At 31.6% G+C, this 19590-nt stretch overlaps 1 protein-coding gene across 1 annotated transcript in view; it reads right to left on the bottom strand.

The window, feature by feature from the left end:
- shc3 (SHC (Src homology 2 domain containing) transforming protein 3) overlaps positions 1-19584 on the bottom strand; it is a 28677-nt gene extending 9093 nt beyond the window's left edge. Inside the window, exons 1-6 of the mRNA XM_016519052.1 lie at positions 18640-19584; positions 9476-9546; positions 6725-6788; positions 2785-2904; positions 2643-2696; positions 1220-1271 (exon numbers count right to left, since the gene is read on the bottom strand). Of these exons, the coding sequence (XP_016374538.1) occupies positions 1220-1271; positions 2643-2696; positions 2785-2904; positions 6725-6788; positions 9476-9546; positions 18640-19203 (925 nt within the window). The 5' untranslated portion in view covers positions 19204-19584. The remainder of the gene's footprint in view (positions 1-1219; positions 1272-2642; positions 2697-2784; positions 2905-6724; positions 6789-9475; positions 9547-18639) is intronic.
- Between the last annotated feature and the right edge of the window lie 6 nt (positions 19585-19590).

Raw genomic sequence — 19590 nt, 5'->3', positions numbered from 1 at the left:
CGATGAGCTTTGTAAAAATCGACGCGTTTCAGAAAGGCAGGGCATAGAGAACAAACAATAATATACAGTATGTGGAAAATAATGTGTTTTTTGAACCTTAAACCACATAAACACATTTCATTACACCAAACACACAAAAGGCATCAATAAGTCTGACATGCAGGTACACAAACACAAGTGCACAAACATAAGACACACACGCATGCTTAAGTATTCGATATCAGCAGATGGTGAAATGGATGCCAATTTGCTGACTCACTCCGCTGTAAAGCGTTCATTACGAGATCTTTCCTCTGACGACATCAAAAATGCATTAGAAAGAACAGCAAGAGTTTTAAAACGTGGCCTCTGCGCTGACAGGAAGTTAAAAGATCCATGAAATTAAAAGAGACTGAGATACAACAACCACAGAAATTGATTTTTTGATGCTAAATGCGGCTGTGGTGGACTGATCAATCACGCTTGTCTGTGAATGTGCCGTTACAGGACGGCCCAGCGTGGTAAACACAATGAACTGGCCCTCAGGAGCCGTAGAGCTAAAACTGTGGTTGACCAACAAGAACATCATCAGTGCTGCACCATCCAGCAAAAACATGTTATGTAATTGTTATGGTTAGTATTGCAGAGAAATTAGTTACAGGCCCTGCACTGTTTTCATAGTCACTGTGTTATTCTCTTAAAGGTATAGTTCACACAAAAATGGGTGCCGTCAGAATGAGAGTCTAAACAGCTGATAAAAACATCACAATAATCCACACCACTCCAGTCCATCAGTTAATGTCTTGAGAAGCCAGAAGTTGCGTGTTTGTAAGAAACAAATCCATCATTAAGACATTTTAACTTTAAACGGCTGATTCTGGCTAAAATACGAGCCCGCTTCTTCCTTTGAAAAAGTGGTCTGGTCTGAATCAGGAGAGAAATCTGCACAGATCAACAGTTCCAAACAAACATGTGGGTGAATTTTGATGTGAGAGACAACAGGACATGGACTTTTTCACTGGAGGAAGCGTTATTATGGATTATGAACTCGAATTTTAGCCGGAAGCAATGGATTAAAGTTAAAACATCTTAATGATGGATTTGTTTCAGCTTTTGGCTTCTCAAGATGTAACATGGTGCAAGAAAGGATTATTTATATAAATGAGAAAGTATTTTAACATCCAAAAAATGACACACAGATCATCAGAGCATGCAGCAGAGGAAAAGACGGGAATAATACCTCTCCGGTTAACAGGATCTTTCGCCACATAAGCGACGTAATCAGTCGTGTCCTGTTGACAGAAGACACAGGCAATGATTCAAACCTAAACTGAGCTAATTCCACTTCTACATGCTTTTATGAGCCCGTTTCTTTAAAGGAGTCATATAACGGCAAACACGATATTTCTTGCTCTTTTGAAATGAGTTTGATGCATTACATACTTTGAAAATCACAATTCATCCTCTATTTTTTTAAACTGGATTGCAAAAATGACTAATTTGTCAATTGTCATGATGATGACATCACATCTCATTAACATATGACCGCCCACATTTACACATTAAAAACATAGATCATGAAGATGGCGCGATTATGACATTTACATACATACATTTACAAAACTAACTCATTCAAGACATTGTCATGATTATGACATCACAACTATGAGCTCATTAACATATGACTGCCCACATTTACAAATTAAAAACTACAAATATAACTTATTTATGAAATTGACATAACTGACATCACCACTATGAGCTCATTAACATATGACCGCCCACATTCACATAATAAAAATAGAAAAATGACCCATTCTTGAAATTGTCATGACATCACATCTGAGCTCATTAACATATGACCGCCCACATTTACACATTATAAACTGCAAATATTACAAATTTGTGAAATTGGGATGATAATGACATCACATTTATGATCTCATTAATAAATGACCGCCCACATTTACATATTAAAATTCCAAAAATCACTAATTCATGAGATTGTCATGATTACGACATCACAACTATGAGCTCATTAGATATTAAATACAAAAAAAAGACCAATTCAAGAAATAATCATGATTATGACATGACAACTATGATCTCATTAATATGACCGCCCACATTAACATTAAAAACTGCTAAAGGGCTTCAGCCGACACCTTTTTTGGGTTAATATGTAAAATTATGTATAATTATTTGGATTTAGTGTATGAGGACTGGAATAAACCTACAAAACTGCACTGAAAAATGACTAATTTGTGAAATTGTCATGATTATGATATCATATCTATGAGCTCATTAGCATATGAACAGCCATATTTGCATATCAACATCTATTCAATATTGAGCAACCTGATAAACAACAAGTATGCAGAAACTAGGCAATCATAACAAGTCTTAAATGTACAGTAGCTAGTTAAAAGCTTATTTAGTGGAACATAATCGATAAAAATCGATAAGTTTTGGTGTAATAAACATTACAAATAAGATAAAACACTACTAAAACATATTTATTATGGCTCCTTTATTCACAGGAACACTGAAGTCGTTCTATTGGATATTCACTTTTTCTAGAGCTCAGAGATTTGCCATAAAGTGTGGTGAGACTGAGTGTCAGCTGAGGAATGAATCAGGGGTGTGATGTTGTAAAGTCTTACCGGATCTCCACCGGAGGCAAAGGATATGGACTGCATGTGATGATTGGCTATTATCTGTGGAAACAGGAAGGAGCATCATTCATCTGCTCAGAGAGAGAGAGAGAGAGAGAGGAAGAAAGGAGATAAGTGTGTGTTTCTGGACCTGTTTGGAGTCCGGTGTCATCAGGTTCAAACTGCTGGTGGAGATGTTGAGATTGATACTCATCCCAGCAAACTGCAGGTTACTCTTGCCCAAAATACTGGAGAGGAGTTTCGAAGGAGGCTGAAAGAGAGCGTCACAGTCTCATGTTTTCATCTTCAGACCTTCTTAACTGCTTCTTAACTTCTTAAATGTAATAAAGTTTGCAATATTTGATGATTGCTTATTTCTTAGACTGCTTGATAACTATTTGTCCTGCATTGAATAGTAGCTTCATCCACAGTCAAATCTCACTGATCCAAAATCATGTCCCACAAATTAAGATTAAATAAGTTCTAAATTATTTTTTAAATATTTTATTTTATATTTTACCAATTCTTATTATATTATTATGTTCAGTTGAAGTACTGTTATTTTAATTAATTTGACTAATTTTATGTCCTGCATTGAGCTTTGTTAAATCTCACTGATCCAAGAAGATCATGTTCCACAAATGTGTTCTGAATAATTTGGCAATTAGATTTTTTAAAATATATTTTATTGTATAATTATGATATTATATTTATTAATTCTTGTTATATTGATGTTTAATTTTCAGTATTGTAAATTTATTTATTATTTATTTTACTAATTTTTGTACTCCATCGAATGGTAGCTTTGTCAACAGTGAAATCTTACTGGTCCAAAATCATATTCCACAAATAAAGATCAAATATTTTCTGAATAATCATTTTTTATCAATAATCATATTTTATTTTATATTTTATTAATTCTATTATATTGATATTTCATTTGTAGTATTGTTATTTTAATTTATTTTACTAACTTTTGTCCTGTATTGAATAGTAGCTTCATCCACAGTGAAATCTTAATGGTCCAAAATCATGTTCTAAATAATTATTTAATTTAATTTTATTTCATTTTTAATATTTTACTTATTCTCATTATACTGGTATTTCATTTGTAGTATTATTTTAATGTATTATTTTTTTGTATAATTATTTTAATTTATTTTACAAATTTATTTAGCTGCAAACGTTTTGTCAATTAAAATGCAGTTTTCTGCCAAGCATACTAAAATTAAACTGAAATTCAATTCAAATCACTCCAGTCAGTCTTCATTCATATTACAAAATGGAAGAACATTCAAAAAATAAAAACCACGCATGCAATGCATCCTTCTGTGTTTGTGTGCTAAATCGATCCAATGTCGCGTCATTAAATCGGGACATACTGCACGGCACGTTTTAAAACTTCCCTAAAATCCCCACACGCACATCCGTTCATTTGAAAGCAGACACGTACCTTTCCACGGCTGCAAACGTGCATCACACACACACACACACACACAGACAGACAGACAGACAGACACACTCACACTCACACTCACACTCACACACACACACACAGACAGACAGACACACTCACACTCACACTCACACACACACACACACACACACACACACGCGCAGCAGGAGGCAGGAGGGCTGATTACTGCTGCTCAGTACAGAATGAGTCACCATGCTAACAGTATGCCCACACACACACACACACACACACTGCAGCACGCCATTTCTCTTTTCTCCAGCCTTTATTTGATCTCTAACCGTCTTTATCTCACTCCAAACCTTCTCATGCTCCTCTTTTAGTCTTTTGCTTATTTACTTCTCTTTTTCCATCTCATATTTCTCCATCTGCATCAATAACCTCCACCTCTGACCACTTCCTGTTGTCATGTGCAATAATCTATAACTCTCTTTCGCTGCTTGTCTCTGGTGTTTTTTAATTAAATTTAATGTAATTCAATTTGCTTCATTCACATTGTTGTGTTAGACGGTCAGTTTTCATGAAAAATAACTACTGAGGCTTTGACAAATCTGCAGGCTTGTTCACATTTTCTGTGCTGATTCGCTGGGGAAAATATGCAGAATTATGTGGAATGGATTTAACAATGGTAAACTGCATGAGATCATGTAGTGTTGCATGTTATTTTAGTATATTGATATACCATTATAGTTTTTATTAATATTTTAAATTTGTTTTTATTTATATATTTTCAGTTATTTTCATAATTTTCGTTAAAGTTTTAGTACTTTTGCTGCATTTTATTAATTTTATTTTATTTGTGTTTTTTTAAAAATATGTGTGTATAGTTTTTATTTCATTTTTAGTTTTAGTTATTTTAGTACTTAGAGTTAAACTAAAAAAAAAATTCGAAATGTTCCTTTGGCAACTAGCTGAAATAAAATAAGTATATAATTGTATTTTAAATCACTTAAAGAATTTTCAATGAAGATTAAAGTCTGAATAATTTAATTTTATATTTTAGTATTTTATTTCATATTTTATTAAGTCTTATTATATTTATATTTCATTTGTAGTACTGTTATTGTCATTTATTTCACTAATTTTTGTCCTGCACTGAATAGCTTTGTCACACACACACACACACACACTGCAGCACGCCATTTCTCTTTTCTCCAGCCTTTATTTGATCTCTAACCGTCTTTATCTCACTCCAAACCTTCTCATGCTCCTCTTTTAGTCTTTTGCTTATTTACTTCTCTTTTTCCATCTCATATTTCTCCATCTGCATCAATAACCTCCACCTCTGACCACTTCCTGTTGTCATGTGCAATAATCTATAACTCTCTTTCGCTGCTTGTCTCTGGTGTTTTTTAATTAAATTTAATGTAATTCAATTTGCTTCATTCACATTGTTGTGTTAGACGGTCAGTTTTCATGAAAAATAACTACTAGGCTTTGACAAATCTGCAGGCTTGTTCACATTTTCTGTGCTGATTCGCTGGGGAAAATATGCAGAATTATGTGGAATGGATTTAAAAATGGTAAACTGCATGAGATCAGAGCAATGTTATTTTAGTATATTGATATACCATTATAGTTTTTATTAATATTTTAAATTTGTTTTTATTTATATATTTTCAGTTATTTTCATAATTTTCGTTAAAGTTTTAGTACTTTTGCTGCATTTTATTAATTTTATTTTATTTGTGTTTTTTTAAAAATATGTGTGTATAGTTTTTATTTCATTTTTAGTTTTAGTTATTTTAGTACTTAGAGTTAAACTAAAAAAAAAATTCGAAATGTTCCTTTGGCAACTAGCTGAAATAAAATAAGTATATAATTGTATTTTAAATCACTTAAAGAATTTTCAATGAAGATTAAAGTCTGAATAATTTAATTTTATATTTTAGTATTTTATTTCATATTTTATTAAGTCTTATTATATTTATATTTCATTTGTAGTACTGTTATTGTCATTTATTTCACTAATTTTTGTCCTGCACTGAATAGCTTTGTCCACAGTGAAATCTCAGTGGTCCAAAACCATGTTCCTCAAATAAAGATTCATTTTGTTTTGAATAATTATTTTATATTATTGGTCTTTATTTTATTTTTTATATTTTATTAATTAATTTTATATTGGTGTTGATTTCTTATGTATTATTATTTTAATTTATTTTACAAATTTTTGTCCTGAATTGAATAGTGGCTTCATCAACAATGAAATCTTACTCATCCAAAATCATTTTTCACAAATAAAGATTAAATATGTTCTGAATAACTCTTTTATTCAGCAACTATAAGTATATACTTTTTTATTAAATCACTTAATGTTTATTTTATTTCAAGGAACAAAAATGTTTGAGTTAGTTTTAGTAAACAACAACAATAACCCTGGCTGAAAGCATTATCAAATCTGCCAAAATACTTAATAAATGTAACAAAAAGGCACACAATCATCTCATAAAATCAGACTTGTGCATTTTTGAGTTTCCAAGTAGGCAGTCTGACTTTAGAAGGCTTTCTATTGTACCTTTAGGACTTTTAAAGCTGAATGCATTACAATATAACAAGTCTCTGTTCAGATGTATTTATTATTTGCTTTAGGATAACTGCACACATTCTCAGGCTGTACCTTTCTCTTGCGCAGAGCTCCTTTGGCACCAGGGACGGCTTCACACACCAGACTGATCGCATCCCTGCCGAGAGGAATTACAAAAATATGAAGACATGAGCAATTCTGAAGTACAGAGAGAGCAAACTGTCAAGATGCTGTGTGAAAACAGTGGGACTGCAGCGGCATTCTGGAAACAAAGCAAAGCTCTTCAATCGGGGATGCATTTGAATCCAAAGATATGAATCTATCATTTTTCATTGTTCATGATGATATCTAGAGAACAGGGTTGCCAAAGGTTGATATTAACAAATATAAATAAGAACAATAACATAAATATACTAATACTATAAACATACACAAAATATAAAAAATATTAAATATTAAATAAATAAAGTGCAAAATAAAATATGTAAAAGAATTAAGGAAAATGAGTGCAGATCATTATATTTTTCATATATGTTTTTCTAAGGACTTCATTAATTTTGTGATTATTAATATTCATTTATATTTTTAAGTTTCAATAGCTAATGCTAATGATGATAACTAGAGAATAGGGTTGCCAAATGTTCATATTAATAATAATAATAATAATATAAACAAACAAATTATAAACATTTTAAATATAAACTATCAAATAAATTGTAAAATAAAATATATATATTTGAGGCAAATGAGTGCAGATCATTATATTTTTCATATACATTTTTTCTGACTTTATCAATTTTGTGACTATTAATATTCATTCATATTTTTAAGTTTCAATAGCTAATACTCATGATGATATCTAGAGAACAGGGTTGATTTTTTATTTTTTTTTGTGGAAAAAAAATTAAGCCTATTTAAATTTTTTATTTTATTTTAACACCAAAAATATTATTTTGAACTGTGACTTTATTTTCATAATAATTAAGCATATCTTCCCCCGTTTTCTTATTACTGTAATGCATTTTGACATGTTAATTTTTTAAATAATTCTCATTAATGCTGATTTTCATTAGATGCTCATTATTGTAGTGCATTTATTTAAGTAAGCATAAATTAAATGGAATGCAACCATATTGTATAAATACTAATACTTTTTATATAACAGTAATAATATTGAATATATTATAAAATTAATATATTATAAAAATAACAGTAATGAAAAACTGGCTTAATTATAATAAAAAATAATTTTACAATACAATAAATATTAATGGCCCTAAAAGCAGGATAAAATATAATTTCTTTTTTTTTTTTTAGGACATTTTTGACAGATTCTGTGAGATTCACTTTGCTTTTAATTGACTTTTAATGTTTTACAAAAGGCACAATAAATAAATAAAAACTATATCTGAGGTGTAATATAGATAAACCTGCTGATGGTTCAACATTCAAGCACAGTTTTTGGAGCGATGTTTGTGTCCAGGGAGCGATGGAGAACGGCTGGTGTGTTCCTGTGAACGCTACAGCAGGAAGTCAGGCAGAAAAGAGGATATGACACGTCATCTCCAGCGCTGCTAACGCTAGCGGCCCACACAGCCCAGCGCTCAATAAACAAGCCGCGTCCGCTGGGATCCCAGCTGATGTTACGCAATGACTCATCAGCACACGGATGGCTTACATTCACATCTCACACACTCGTTTTAGCAACAATAAATGAGTGCTTGGCTGCAGATTCAAATAAAGAAAAAAACATAAAAGTGCCATGAAAGGCCATTAACTGTGATGTAACCGTAAAGAAACTAAAAAGCAGCGTACAAAAGCCATTAACTGTGATTTAGCAGCAAAACAACAGAAAAACATAAATATTAATAAATATATAAACATAAGAGAAATATATAATGGAGAAAGCATAACATTTGAATCACGCTCTCCTCATTGTCCTCTCTGTCATATTGTAAAGTCTGATTAATTTTCGGTTCATTTGGACAGTTCACAAAAATGAGTTCCTGAATCAAGTCCAAGGTTGTTTTTTTATAGTCACAAAAAACAAGCAAACAAATAAATAAAAATAAACAAATACAAGTTAAATATAAATTAACATAAATACATCTGTCCCCATTTTGTCAATGTCTTTTAAATAATTTTATTACTAATTAAATGTAAATAAATATAAATACAATTATAAATTTCTTAAATAATTTTCTAAATAAATAAATATACAATGATCTATCCCCTTTTTGTAAATGTTTTTAGTTTTAATTATTTTATTTATAAAAGGAATAAATTAACAAATTGTTAAATTAAATATTTTTTAAAAACCTAGGAAAATTAGGGCAGATCATTATATATTTTCTTCTTTTGTGATTATTAATAATATTAATCTATATTTGCAGTCAGATTTGGAAGAACAGTCATTTTATCTCAATTTTATAGTTTTTTTTTATATATATATAAAATATATTTAGCAATAATACTTGTTACTATTTCTTTTAATTTATTTAAAATTTAATATTGCCAACTGAATTTGAAAAAAAAAAAAAAAAAAACTTTTCTTGTGCTAGAAAACACAATTGGTTAAATAATTTTAAATTTAGATAAATATAATTAATTTGTGTATTAGATGGAAAGCATAAGTCTGAATCCAAATTCACATACAAACTAAACTGTAATTCGCAATTCATAATACATTAAAATATTACCAAATTAACCTGTATCTGGGAAGTGTGCAGCTGTGCATGCTATTTCAGCTAATATTACCCACAATTCCTTGCACAACATAAGAAGAAACGTTTGTGACTGTTTTATACGTTTTCATTAGTAGAAAGACAGAGAGAGTTGTAGTACCGTGTGATTTGTGATCGTGTGGTGAAGTCCAGGGATCTCATGGACCGGAGGACTTCAATGCAGCCCAAATACTGAAAAACAAGACAGAAATGTGATTAGAACAGCTCATAATAATCTTTTCTTCAAAACTAGATATTATTATTCCCTGTGTGTGGGAAAAAAAAACATAGTAATATTCAAACCAACTTCAACTGATTACTTTAAAGCCAACATGATATCAAAATTAAGCTTATTTAATTTCTTGATGTTTGTAGTCTTGTAGCTTTCCAGGTAAAATATTGTGTTGTGTGTGTGATGTGTTTAACAGCACTGACCGCAACGCCACATATTCATTCATCCATAAACAGGACAGTTATCAACACTGTGCCCATTTTGGCCTTGTGTCTGTACTAACACTGGACATCAGCAGGTGTTTTTGGTCCTTTATGGAGACTGACATGCTGTGCTCATAATGAACAGTCATTGTACAAACAATATCGTGTTTGAGAATAATAATGAATACAGATTGTGAACGACATGAGGGTGATTAATTAATGAAAGTGTCTTCTGTTTTTGGGTGAACTATTTAGTTAATACTCTAATCTGCTTGTCTACAGTCCGACACTGTAAACACACGCACACACACACACACACACACACACACACACACACTCACACACACTCACACACAAAACATAAAAAATGACACGCCGGTAATGCTCACTTATGCAGACACACAATCAAACATTTTCTTCAGAAAAACAACGATTCCAGAAATTTCTCTAAATCACAGAGTGTAATTTCAGGTCTAAACCACAATATTACTGTCTGATCTGATCAAATGTCTTCACAAATGCACTTGAACACTTGTTTTGGTAAGGAGTGAATGGATGTGTTGTCATTTGTTTCATTTCAGCATAAGATAAGTCTGTCATTTATGCTAAAATAAAATAAAAATGATTAACTACAAAAGCAAAAATAAAAAACAAAAATGCATTTTGAAACTGAAAAAATTATAAGATTCAGCTTTGAGGATTAATCCCGCAATCTTTAATCTATAAAAAAAGATCAAAACCCTTACCCTACATGAACTACATAATAAAGTATTAATTAAAATCATTAAAAATCTATAAAATAAAAATTATTAACTACAATAGCAAAGCAAAAAAATCATTCATACTCATACTCATCACATATTATTTCATCTTTATAAAGCTCAAACCCCTAACCCATCATGAACTAAAGTATGAATTAAAATCAATAAAATAAAAATATAAAATAGACTACAAAAGAGGACACTGAAAAAATGACATGTTTCAGCTTTAAGGATCCATCTCATATTATTTCATCTATAAAAGGCCCAAACCCCTAACCCTAAATGAACCAAAGAAAAAAACATTAAATTAAATAGAAAAAAACAATGATTAACTACAAATGAAAAAAAAACCTGACAATAAAAAATTCCACACTTCAGGTTTAATGATTCATCTTATATTCTTCAATCTATAAAAAGCTCAAAATCCTAACCCTACATTAACTATATAAGAAAAAAATTTAAATAAAGTAATAAATAACATAAAAGAATAACAAAATAAAAAAGAGAGCGAGAGAAGACATTTTAAAAATAATGTATGCTCCATCTTAAAGGATTCGCCTTATATTTTTTAATCTTAAACTCAAAACCCTAATCCTACATTAACTACATAAGAATTTCTTGAATAAAAATCTATAAAATTTGATAGTAAAAATTATTTTAAAAATGACATGCTCCAACTTACAGGATTCATCTCATATTCTTTAATCTTAAGTTTAAAATCCTAACTCTGCGTGAACTATATTACAAAAGTATTAAATACAATCAATAAATAAATAAGATCCAATAATCATATAAAAGCAGCCAGCAAACACACGTATTAAAAGCGAGCTCCGCATGAGAACGGTGTCACTTCCTGTCCAGGCGATGACATCATCCATCAACACATCTCTGCTTTATTTAGCCTCTCACCTCACTGATCTCTCAATGCTGCATGACTCACTCAGTCAGAGTCGCACTACAACTTTCCTTGACTAAATGAATGAGTCACCTGCAGTAACCCACCTGAGAACCGACGAACCCACCGTCCGCTCCGACCACGTCACCTTCTTCCAGGAACACTGTAAATGCTGATTAGTTAAGTTTACTCGAGGGCTTCATGGAAAATTATCTCCTTACTGCCTCGTTTTTATCGGCCAAATTAACTCTGGTGTTCGACTCAAAGCACAGAAAGGAAACGAGGCCGGAAGCGAACGATGAGTCACTGCAATGTTTTGGCAAATAGTATTTGGCTAAATACAATGAAGGAGACTTTGAGCTTATTGAATGATAGTATTAGACAATACCAAGTTTGTTTGTGTGTGTAGGCTTAAGATATTAATAATAATATTTATATATACATATGTATATAATGACATACAGGTTTTCAGCTACATACTTTTTCATGTTTTTTTGTCACTGCAAGCTACATTTAGTAAAATGTCAAGCTGAAAATTAATTTAATATGTTTTAACATTAAATATATATGTACATATTTTAACATTAAATATATATTTTGCTATATTTTCTGACACCTATATATTTTCAGCAACATATAGTAAAATATCAAGATAATCAAAGAAAGCAAAAAGGCAAGAAAAGTAAATAACTTTAAATAAACGACCAAAAAGTAAATAATTTAATATATAATTTAACATTAAATATATATTTTGGAATATTTTTTTTTTTAAACCTATGGGTTTTTAGCAACATAATTTTTTTGTCACTGCAAGGAAGCGGTTACTATATCGAGTAAAAATGTCAAGAAAATCAAAGACAGTAAAATGAACATAAAAGTAAATAATTTTAAATAAATTAGAGAAGTAAATAATTTATATATTGTAACATTAAATATCTATTTTGCAATATATTTTTTTTTTTACATCTATAGGTTTTCAGCAACTGACAGTAAAATGTCAAGATAATCAAAGACAGTAAAATGACCAGAAAAATAAATCATTTTAAATAAATGACTGAAAATTAAATCATTTAATATATATTTAACATTAAATTATTTGGCTAAATACAATGAAGGAGACTTTGAGCTTATTGAATGATAGTATTAGACAATACCAAGTTTGTTTGTGTGTGTAGGCTTAAGATATTAATAATAATATTTATATATACATATGTATATAATGACATACAGGTTTTCAGCTACATACTTTTTCATGTTTTTTTGTCACTGCAAGCTACATTTAGTAAAATGTCAAGCTGAAAATTAATTTAATATGTTTTAACATTAAATATATATGTACATATTTTAACATTAAATATATATTTTGCTATATTTTCTGACACCTATATATTTTCAGCAACATATAGTAAAATATCAAGATAATCAAAGAAAGCAAAAAGGCAAGAAAAGTAAATAACTTTAAATAAACGACCAAAAAGTAAATAATTTAATATATAATTTAACATTAAATATATATTTTGGAATATTATTTTTTTTAAACCTATGGGTTTTTAGCAACATACTTTTTTTTTTGTCACTGCAAGGAAGCGGTTACTATATCGAGTAAAAATGTCAAGAAAATCAAAGACAGTAAAATGATGAGAAAAGTAAATAATTTAATATATAATTTAACATTAAATATATATTTTGGAATATTATTTTTTTTAAACCTATGGGTTTTTAGCAACATACTTTTTTTTTTGTCACTGCAAGGAAGCGGTTACTATATCGAGTAAAAATGTCAAGAAAATCAAAGACAGTAAAATGATGAGAAAAGTAAATAATTTAATATATAATTTAACATTAAATATATATTTTAGAACATGATTTTTTTTTTTAAACCTATAGGTTTTTAGCAACATACTTTTTTTTTTGTCACTGCAAGGAAGCGGTTACAATATCAAGTAAAACTGTCAAGAAAATCAAAGACAGTAAAATGACCAGAAAAATAAATCATTTTAAATAAATGACTGAAAATTAAATCATTTAATATATATTTAACATTAAATATATATTTTGTAATATTATTTTATTTTTAAACCTATAGGTTTTCAGTAACCCACTTTTTTGTGCTTTTTGTCACTGCAAGGAAGTGGTTACTACATTTAGTAACATGTGATGATAATCAAAGACAGTAAAATGATGAGAAAAGTAAATAATTTAATATATAATTTAACATTAAATATATATTTTGGAATATTTTTTTTTTTAAACCTATGGGTTTTTAGCAACATAATTTTTTTGTCACTGCAAGGAAGCGGTTACTATATCGAGTAAAAATGTCAAGAAAATCAAAGACAGTAAAATGAACATAAAAGTAAATAATTTTAAATAAATTAGAGAAGTAAATAATTTATATATTGTAACATTAAATATCTATTTTGCAATATATTTTTTTTTTTACATCTATAGGTTTTCAGCAACTGACAGTAAAATGTCAAGATAATCAAAGACAGTAAAATGACCAGAAAAATAAATCATTTTAAATAAATGACTGAAAATTAAATCATTTAATATATATTTAACATTAAATATATATTTTGTAATATTATTTTATTTTTAAACCTATAGGTTTTCAGTAACCCACTTTTTTGTGCTTTTTGTCACTGCAAGGAAGTGGTTACTACATTTAGTAACATGTGATGATAATCAAAGACAGTAAAATGATGAGAAAAGTAAATAATTTAATATATAATTTAACATTAAATATATATTTTGGAATATTATTTTTTTTAAACCTATGGGTTTTTAGCAACATACTTTTTTTTTTGTCACTGCAAGGAAGCGGTTACTATATCGAGTAAAAATGTCAAGAAAATCAAAGACAGTAAAATGACCAGAAAAATAAATCATTTTAAATAAATGACTGAAAATTAAATTATTTAATATATTTTGTAATATTATTTTATTTTTAAACCTATAGGTTTTCAGTAACCCATTTTTTTGTCACTGCAAGGAAGTGGTTACTACATTTAGTAACATGTGATGATAATCAAAGACAGTAAAATGATGAGAAAAGTAAATAATTTAATATATAATTTAACATTAAATATATATTTTGGAATATTTTTTTTTTTAAACCTATGGGTTTTTAGCAACATAATTTTTTTGTCACTGCAAGGAAGCGGTTACTATATCGAGTAAAAATGTCAAGAAAATCAAAGACAGTAAAATGAACATAAAAGTAAATAATTTTAAATAAATTAGAGAAGTAAATCATTTATATATTGTAACATTAAATATCTATTTTGCAATATTTTTTCTACACCTATAGGTTTTCAGCAACTGACAGTAAAATGTCAAGATAATCAAAGACAGTAAAATGACCAGAAAAACAAATTATAATTAAATCATTTAATATATTTTGTAATATTATTTTATTTTTAAACCTATAGGTTTTCAGTAACCTACTTTTTTGTATTTTTTGTCACTGCAAGGAAGTGGTTACTATATTTTGTAACATGTGATGATAATCAAAGACAGTAAAATGATGAGAAAAGTAAATAATTTTAAATAAATGATGAGAAAAGTAAATAATTTCCCCATCAAACTAAGGTCCAAAAACCTACTTTACAAAAATATGAAAATGCAAATGCTATGCAAGCTTGTGCTCTCATGTCGCTGTGTTTGGAAATGTACATGTTGTATTCTCAGCAATGCCAACAGGGGGCTTTTGCGTAAACCGTCTTCTTCTACAGTCAGTCTTCTCAGATACTGTCATGAAGTTAAGAAATTTAGCGGAGCAAAAATAAAGTTAAACAGTCAACATAAAACTTGGAAGCTTGTGCATAACAGCTATTCAATTTACATGCAAGTTCACATTTGAGAACAACGAATCTTAATGAATAGTTCAACACAACACAAAACACACACAGACATACTGGCACACTAAACTGTTAAAAATGTGGAATATGTAAAATATATTCACAATACAGCATGACCTTAGTGCCTTATTACTGTTAACAGAAAAAAACAATTATATTAAGCACACAAATCCTAAAGCCTGCAGTCTGTCTGAACGCTGGTCACGTGTGTTTGAGAAGCAGCCCGTCCAGTCAATGTCAGCAGCTGTCCTTTTAGTCAAATGGAGCATAGTGTGTGTGTGTTCATGCACAGGGTCACTAAATAAGTGAACTGTAAAGAATAACACACATTCAGCCCTGCAAAGGGACGCCAGAGGGGTTTGGTATGGACGCCGCTAACTTTTACCTACTAACTCTTACCAAAACACATCAAACTCAAACAAGGAGCTAGAAGTACTGTCCTTTACTTTCTCTGTGTCACTCTCTGTACGTTAAATGCTTAGAGAGACCTTTGTCACTGATAATAAAACACATCAAATTAGTTCCCTTCCATTGCACGCCGGTTTGCACGATATAATTCAGTCGTGTTGGCGGTTCGTGTTTTGCCTCGACACCAACTGACTATTCAGAACAAAAAAAAGCCAGAAGGGAATAATGTATGATTCATGCTGCACAAATCCAAGTCACCTTTAGCTCAATGGGGCTGCTGCGAACATGCTTATATGATCGCAAACACACTAGACGATACGCTTAAAATACACAATACCGCAAGATCTGAGGTCAGTGCTCAATATGCATTGTCTATTACACAAATATGTTCATACAACGGCACTAAAATGCACTTATTAAAGCACAAACATCTCAAGAAACGTTTGCAAACGACCCTAAAAGGAGACAATGATGTTGGTATTTCTATAGTGCATGTATAGAAGACAAATATACATGCACTACAGAGTTCTCAAGCGTTTACACATTGCTATGACTTTCCCAGTTCTGCAAATGAATGAATGAATGAATAATATATATATATTTATGTGCAAATATGTGCACGTACGCCATGATTAACATGCATGTAGCACCTGCTTTATGTGCATTTGATTTAAATGCACATATTTATATTTATGTCATATATAGACACATATAAGTTTGTGCATTTATATCGAATGCACAGAAAGCAGGTGCTACATGCATGTTAATCATGGCGTACGTGCACATATTTGCACAAATCAAAACTTCAACAGTCAAAGATCAGTTATCATGTTTGTCTTTGCATATAGATGTGGACAAGAATAACTGCTCTGTCCTGCACACGTCATGATCTCCGGAGACGATACAGTAACGGAAATGTAGCCGGAACAACATCCCCCTGGTCTGGTAACCGGTCGCCGTGGTTACACGATCTCAAGCGTTTACACATTGCTATGACTTTCCCAGTTCTGCAAATGAATGAATGAATGAATAATATATATATATTTATGTGCAAATATGTGCACGTACGCCATGATTAACATGCATGTAGCACCTGCTTTATGTGCATTTGATTTAAATGCACATATTTATATTTATGTCATATATAGACACATATAAGTTTGTGCATTTATATCGAATGCACAGAAAGCAGGTGCTACATGCATGTTAATCATGGCGTACGTGCACATATTTGCACATAAATATATATATATTATTCATTCATTCATTCATTTGCAGAACTGGGAAAGTCATAGCAATGTGTAAACGCTTGAGAACTCTGTAGTGCATGTATATTTGTCTTCTATACATGCACTATAGAAATACCAACATCATTGTCTCCTTTTAGGGTCGTTTGCAAACGTTTCTTGAGATGTTTGTGCTTTAATAAGTGCATTTTAGTGCCTACACGATTTGCATGCACTTCCCTTTTGATGTGATAAACTTGCAGTTAATTTGAATAGATCAAATCTATGGAGGTTAAAAAAAAAAAAAAAGCGGTCGCACGGGCAACTGAACCACTATGTCTGTGATATTTAAGGAAAGCAGAGAATATATCACAATAACGATGTACATAGAGAATATGGATAACTGTACTTGTGTTATATTACACTAGCAGTCAGAGTCTCTGAAGCGCATGCATGTAGGGCTGTGTGACGGTAAAACATATTATACTGTATATAGTGAATTAAATAAAGCTATGTTGCAAAGCTATGATTGGACAGGACTGATTTATTTTATTTACTGTACAAAGAACCCTGACACTGTTATTGAACTGAATAATGATACTGTTATCTTCTTTAGAGCTGCTTTACAGCCATTTTACAATTTTACAACATAACACAATATTTTCCTGTTTATTATGAAGCTGCTTGGTATAAAGCGGTATAGATAAATGTGATTTGACTTTAATAACGATGAGGAATATGAAAAGTGCAGAAAAAATTTGAGCAATGTCACACTTGCAACTTTCCACATTAAATTTAACTAATGTTTTATTTTAGTATCATTGAGATACTACTCATATTTTGAATTAGTTTTTATTTTTTATTTTTCGTTTTAATATTAGTTAGTTTTAGTAATTTAGCTGTGTTTTTGCCTTATTATTTAAAAAAAAATAAGTCTATATAGTTTTTATTTTTTATTATATCATTTATATTAGTTATCATATAGTTTATACTAGTTTTATTTATTCATTTTATTTTCAGATTTATTTTTAGATATTGTAGTACATCAAGTTAAGCTAAATGAAAATGAGGTGCCTTTGCAACTAGATGGGGAAAAAAAGTTTTTTTTTTTAAATTATTATTAAATGTTGTATTTTATTTTATTTCAAGTAATGAAAATGTTTGGTTATGGTTTAATTTTAGTACTATGACAACCTGGTTCAGTCACAGGTATTTATGATATTAGTTTTACTATTTTAGTCTTTAACTCAAGTGTTATAAAATATCAAACACTGGTTAAGCATAATCATCCTTTGATTTGTTTGATCAAGTTCCAACAAAGAAAACAAATCAAATGAGATGAAGTATCTTCACTTGTTCTAAATTCACTCATTTATTCATACACAAACATGATAATTTAATCTATACTGTATGATTTAATTCCCAAGTATTTTTTAATGGTATTACAAAATCCGATTTGGTTCATACCACCCACATCCACATGCATGTAAGACTCAGACAAAACAGACGGCATGTAAACATGGTACAGTATGTGGCGGAACAGTCTGTGCTTTTATGGTCAGTTGTGAACGTAATGGTGCCATTTCGAGTCACTGACGACCTGTATTATTCCAAATCGTACACATAATCCCTCTGTACCAGCACACGGAAGGAAAACAACAAGGGATTGCAGAAATCAGAAAGCATTGGGATCTTACCTTAACGACGTACGTCACTCCAGGTCCGGAAATCTTTTCACCTGAGTGCAGCCATCCGCGAGAAGGCTTATTCACCAGCCCACCGCAACCCGCGGCACCTGTCCCACCCAGGCCCCAGCCCTCTCCGCCGGGCTGAGACTCTTCCATCCTGCCCTTCTTCCCAGAGTTTGCGGAACTGTGCTCCGGCGGGGCGTGAGGCGCTCCGGAGGCCGCTGGGAGGGTGGATGAGCCTGGGCTACCGGATCCGCCTCCTGACGCGCCTCCCTGGAGCTTGGACACAGCCAGGTCCTTGACGGCGGACGGCAGGCCCTTGATGCCCAGCAGTCCGGAGGAGTTGGCGAATTTGAGGTTGGAGACTTTGTTAATGAGGGTGCACAAGGTGCCGGACTCTTCCGCAGGGTTGGGCGGCAAGACCTCGGCTGGCGGGGCGTACGGAGGGTCGCCCACGGGCGGCGACGGCGGGACGGCCGAGACCTTGGCATTCATGGAGAGACCGTGCAGAAGCTCATCGACGGATGTCACTGACTCATTCCGGAATCGGTTGTATTTACCACGGTGAAGCATTCCCCTCGGTGTGCCAGCCTACATGCGAACGGACACATCCAACTCCCAGCTGACTGTCCACTTCTTTAACATGCTGGAGCTGAGAAAGTGTCCTCAAGGGTTCGAAGAAAGGGAGCGAGTGGCCGTCAGAAAAATCCGACGCCGTGCAGCAGCGGCAGCAGCAGCTCGGGGACCAAAAATAAACCACAAAACGCGGAATCCATGGAGACAGAGGACGACGAGAGAGAAAAGCAGCGTGAGGTCGCTCCTCTACAGAGATAGAGGGCCAGAGATGGCAGAGAGAGACAGAGCTCTAGTGAAGAGATGTCTCTCTCTCCCCCCGCATCCTGGCAGATCACTGAACATGCATGACTCACTCGGAGAGAGAGAGAGAGAGAGAGAGAGAGA

Source organism: Sinocyclocheilus rhinocerous, unplaced genomic scaffold (genome assembly GCF_001515625.1).
Source record: "Sinocyclocheilus rhinocerous isolate Xijiao unplaced genomic scaffold, SAMN03320098_v1.1 scaffold1937, whole genome shotgun sequence".
Lineage (NCBI taxonomy): Eukaryota > Metazoa > Chordata > Actinopteri > Cypriniformes > Cyprinidae > Sinocyclocheilus > Sinocyclocheilus rhinocerous.
Note: the sequence above shows the minus strand (reverse complement) of the source record. Positions and strands in the feature narration are given on the sequence as shown.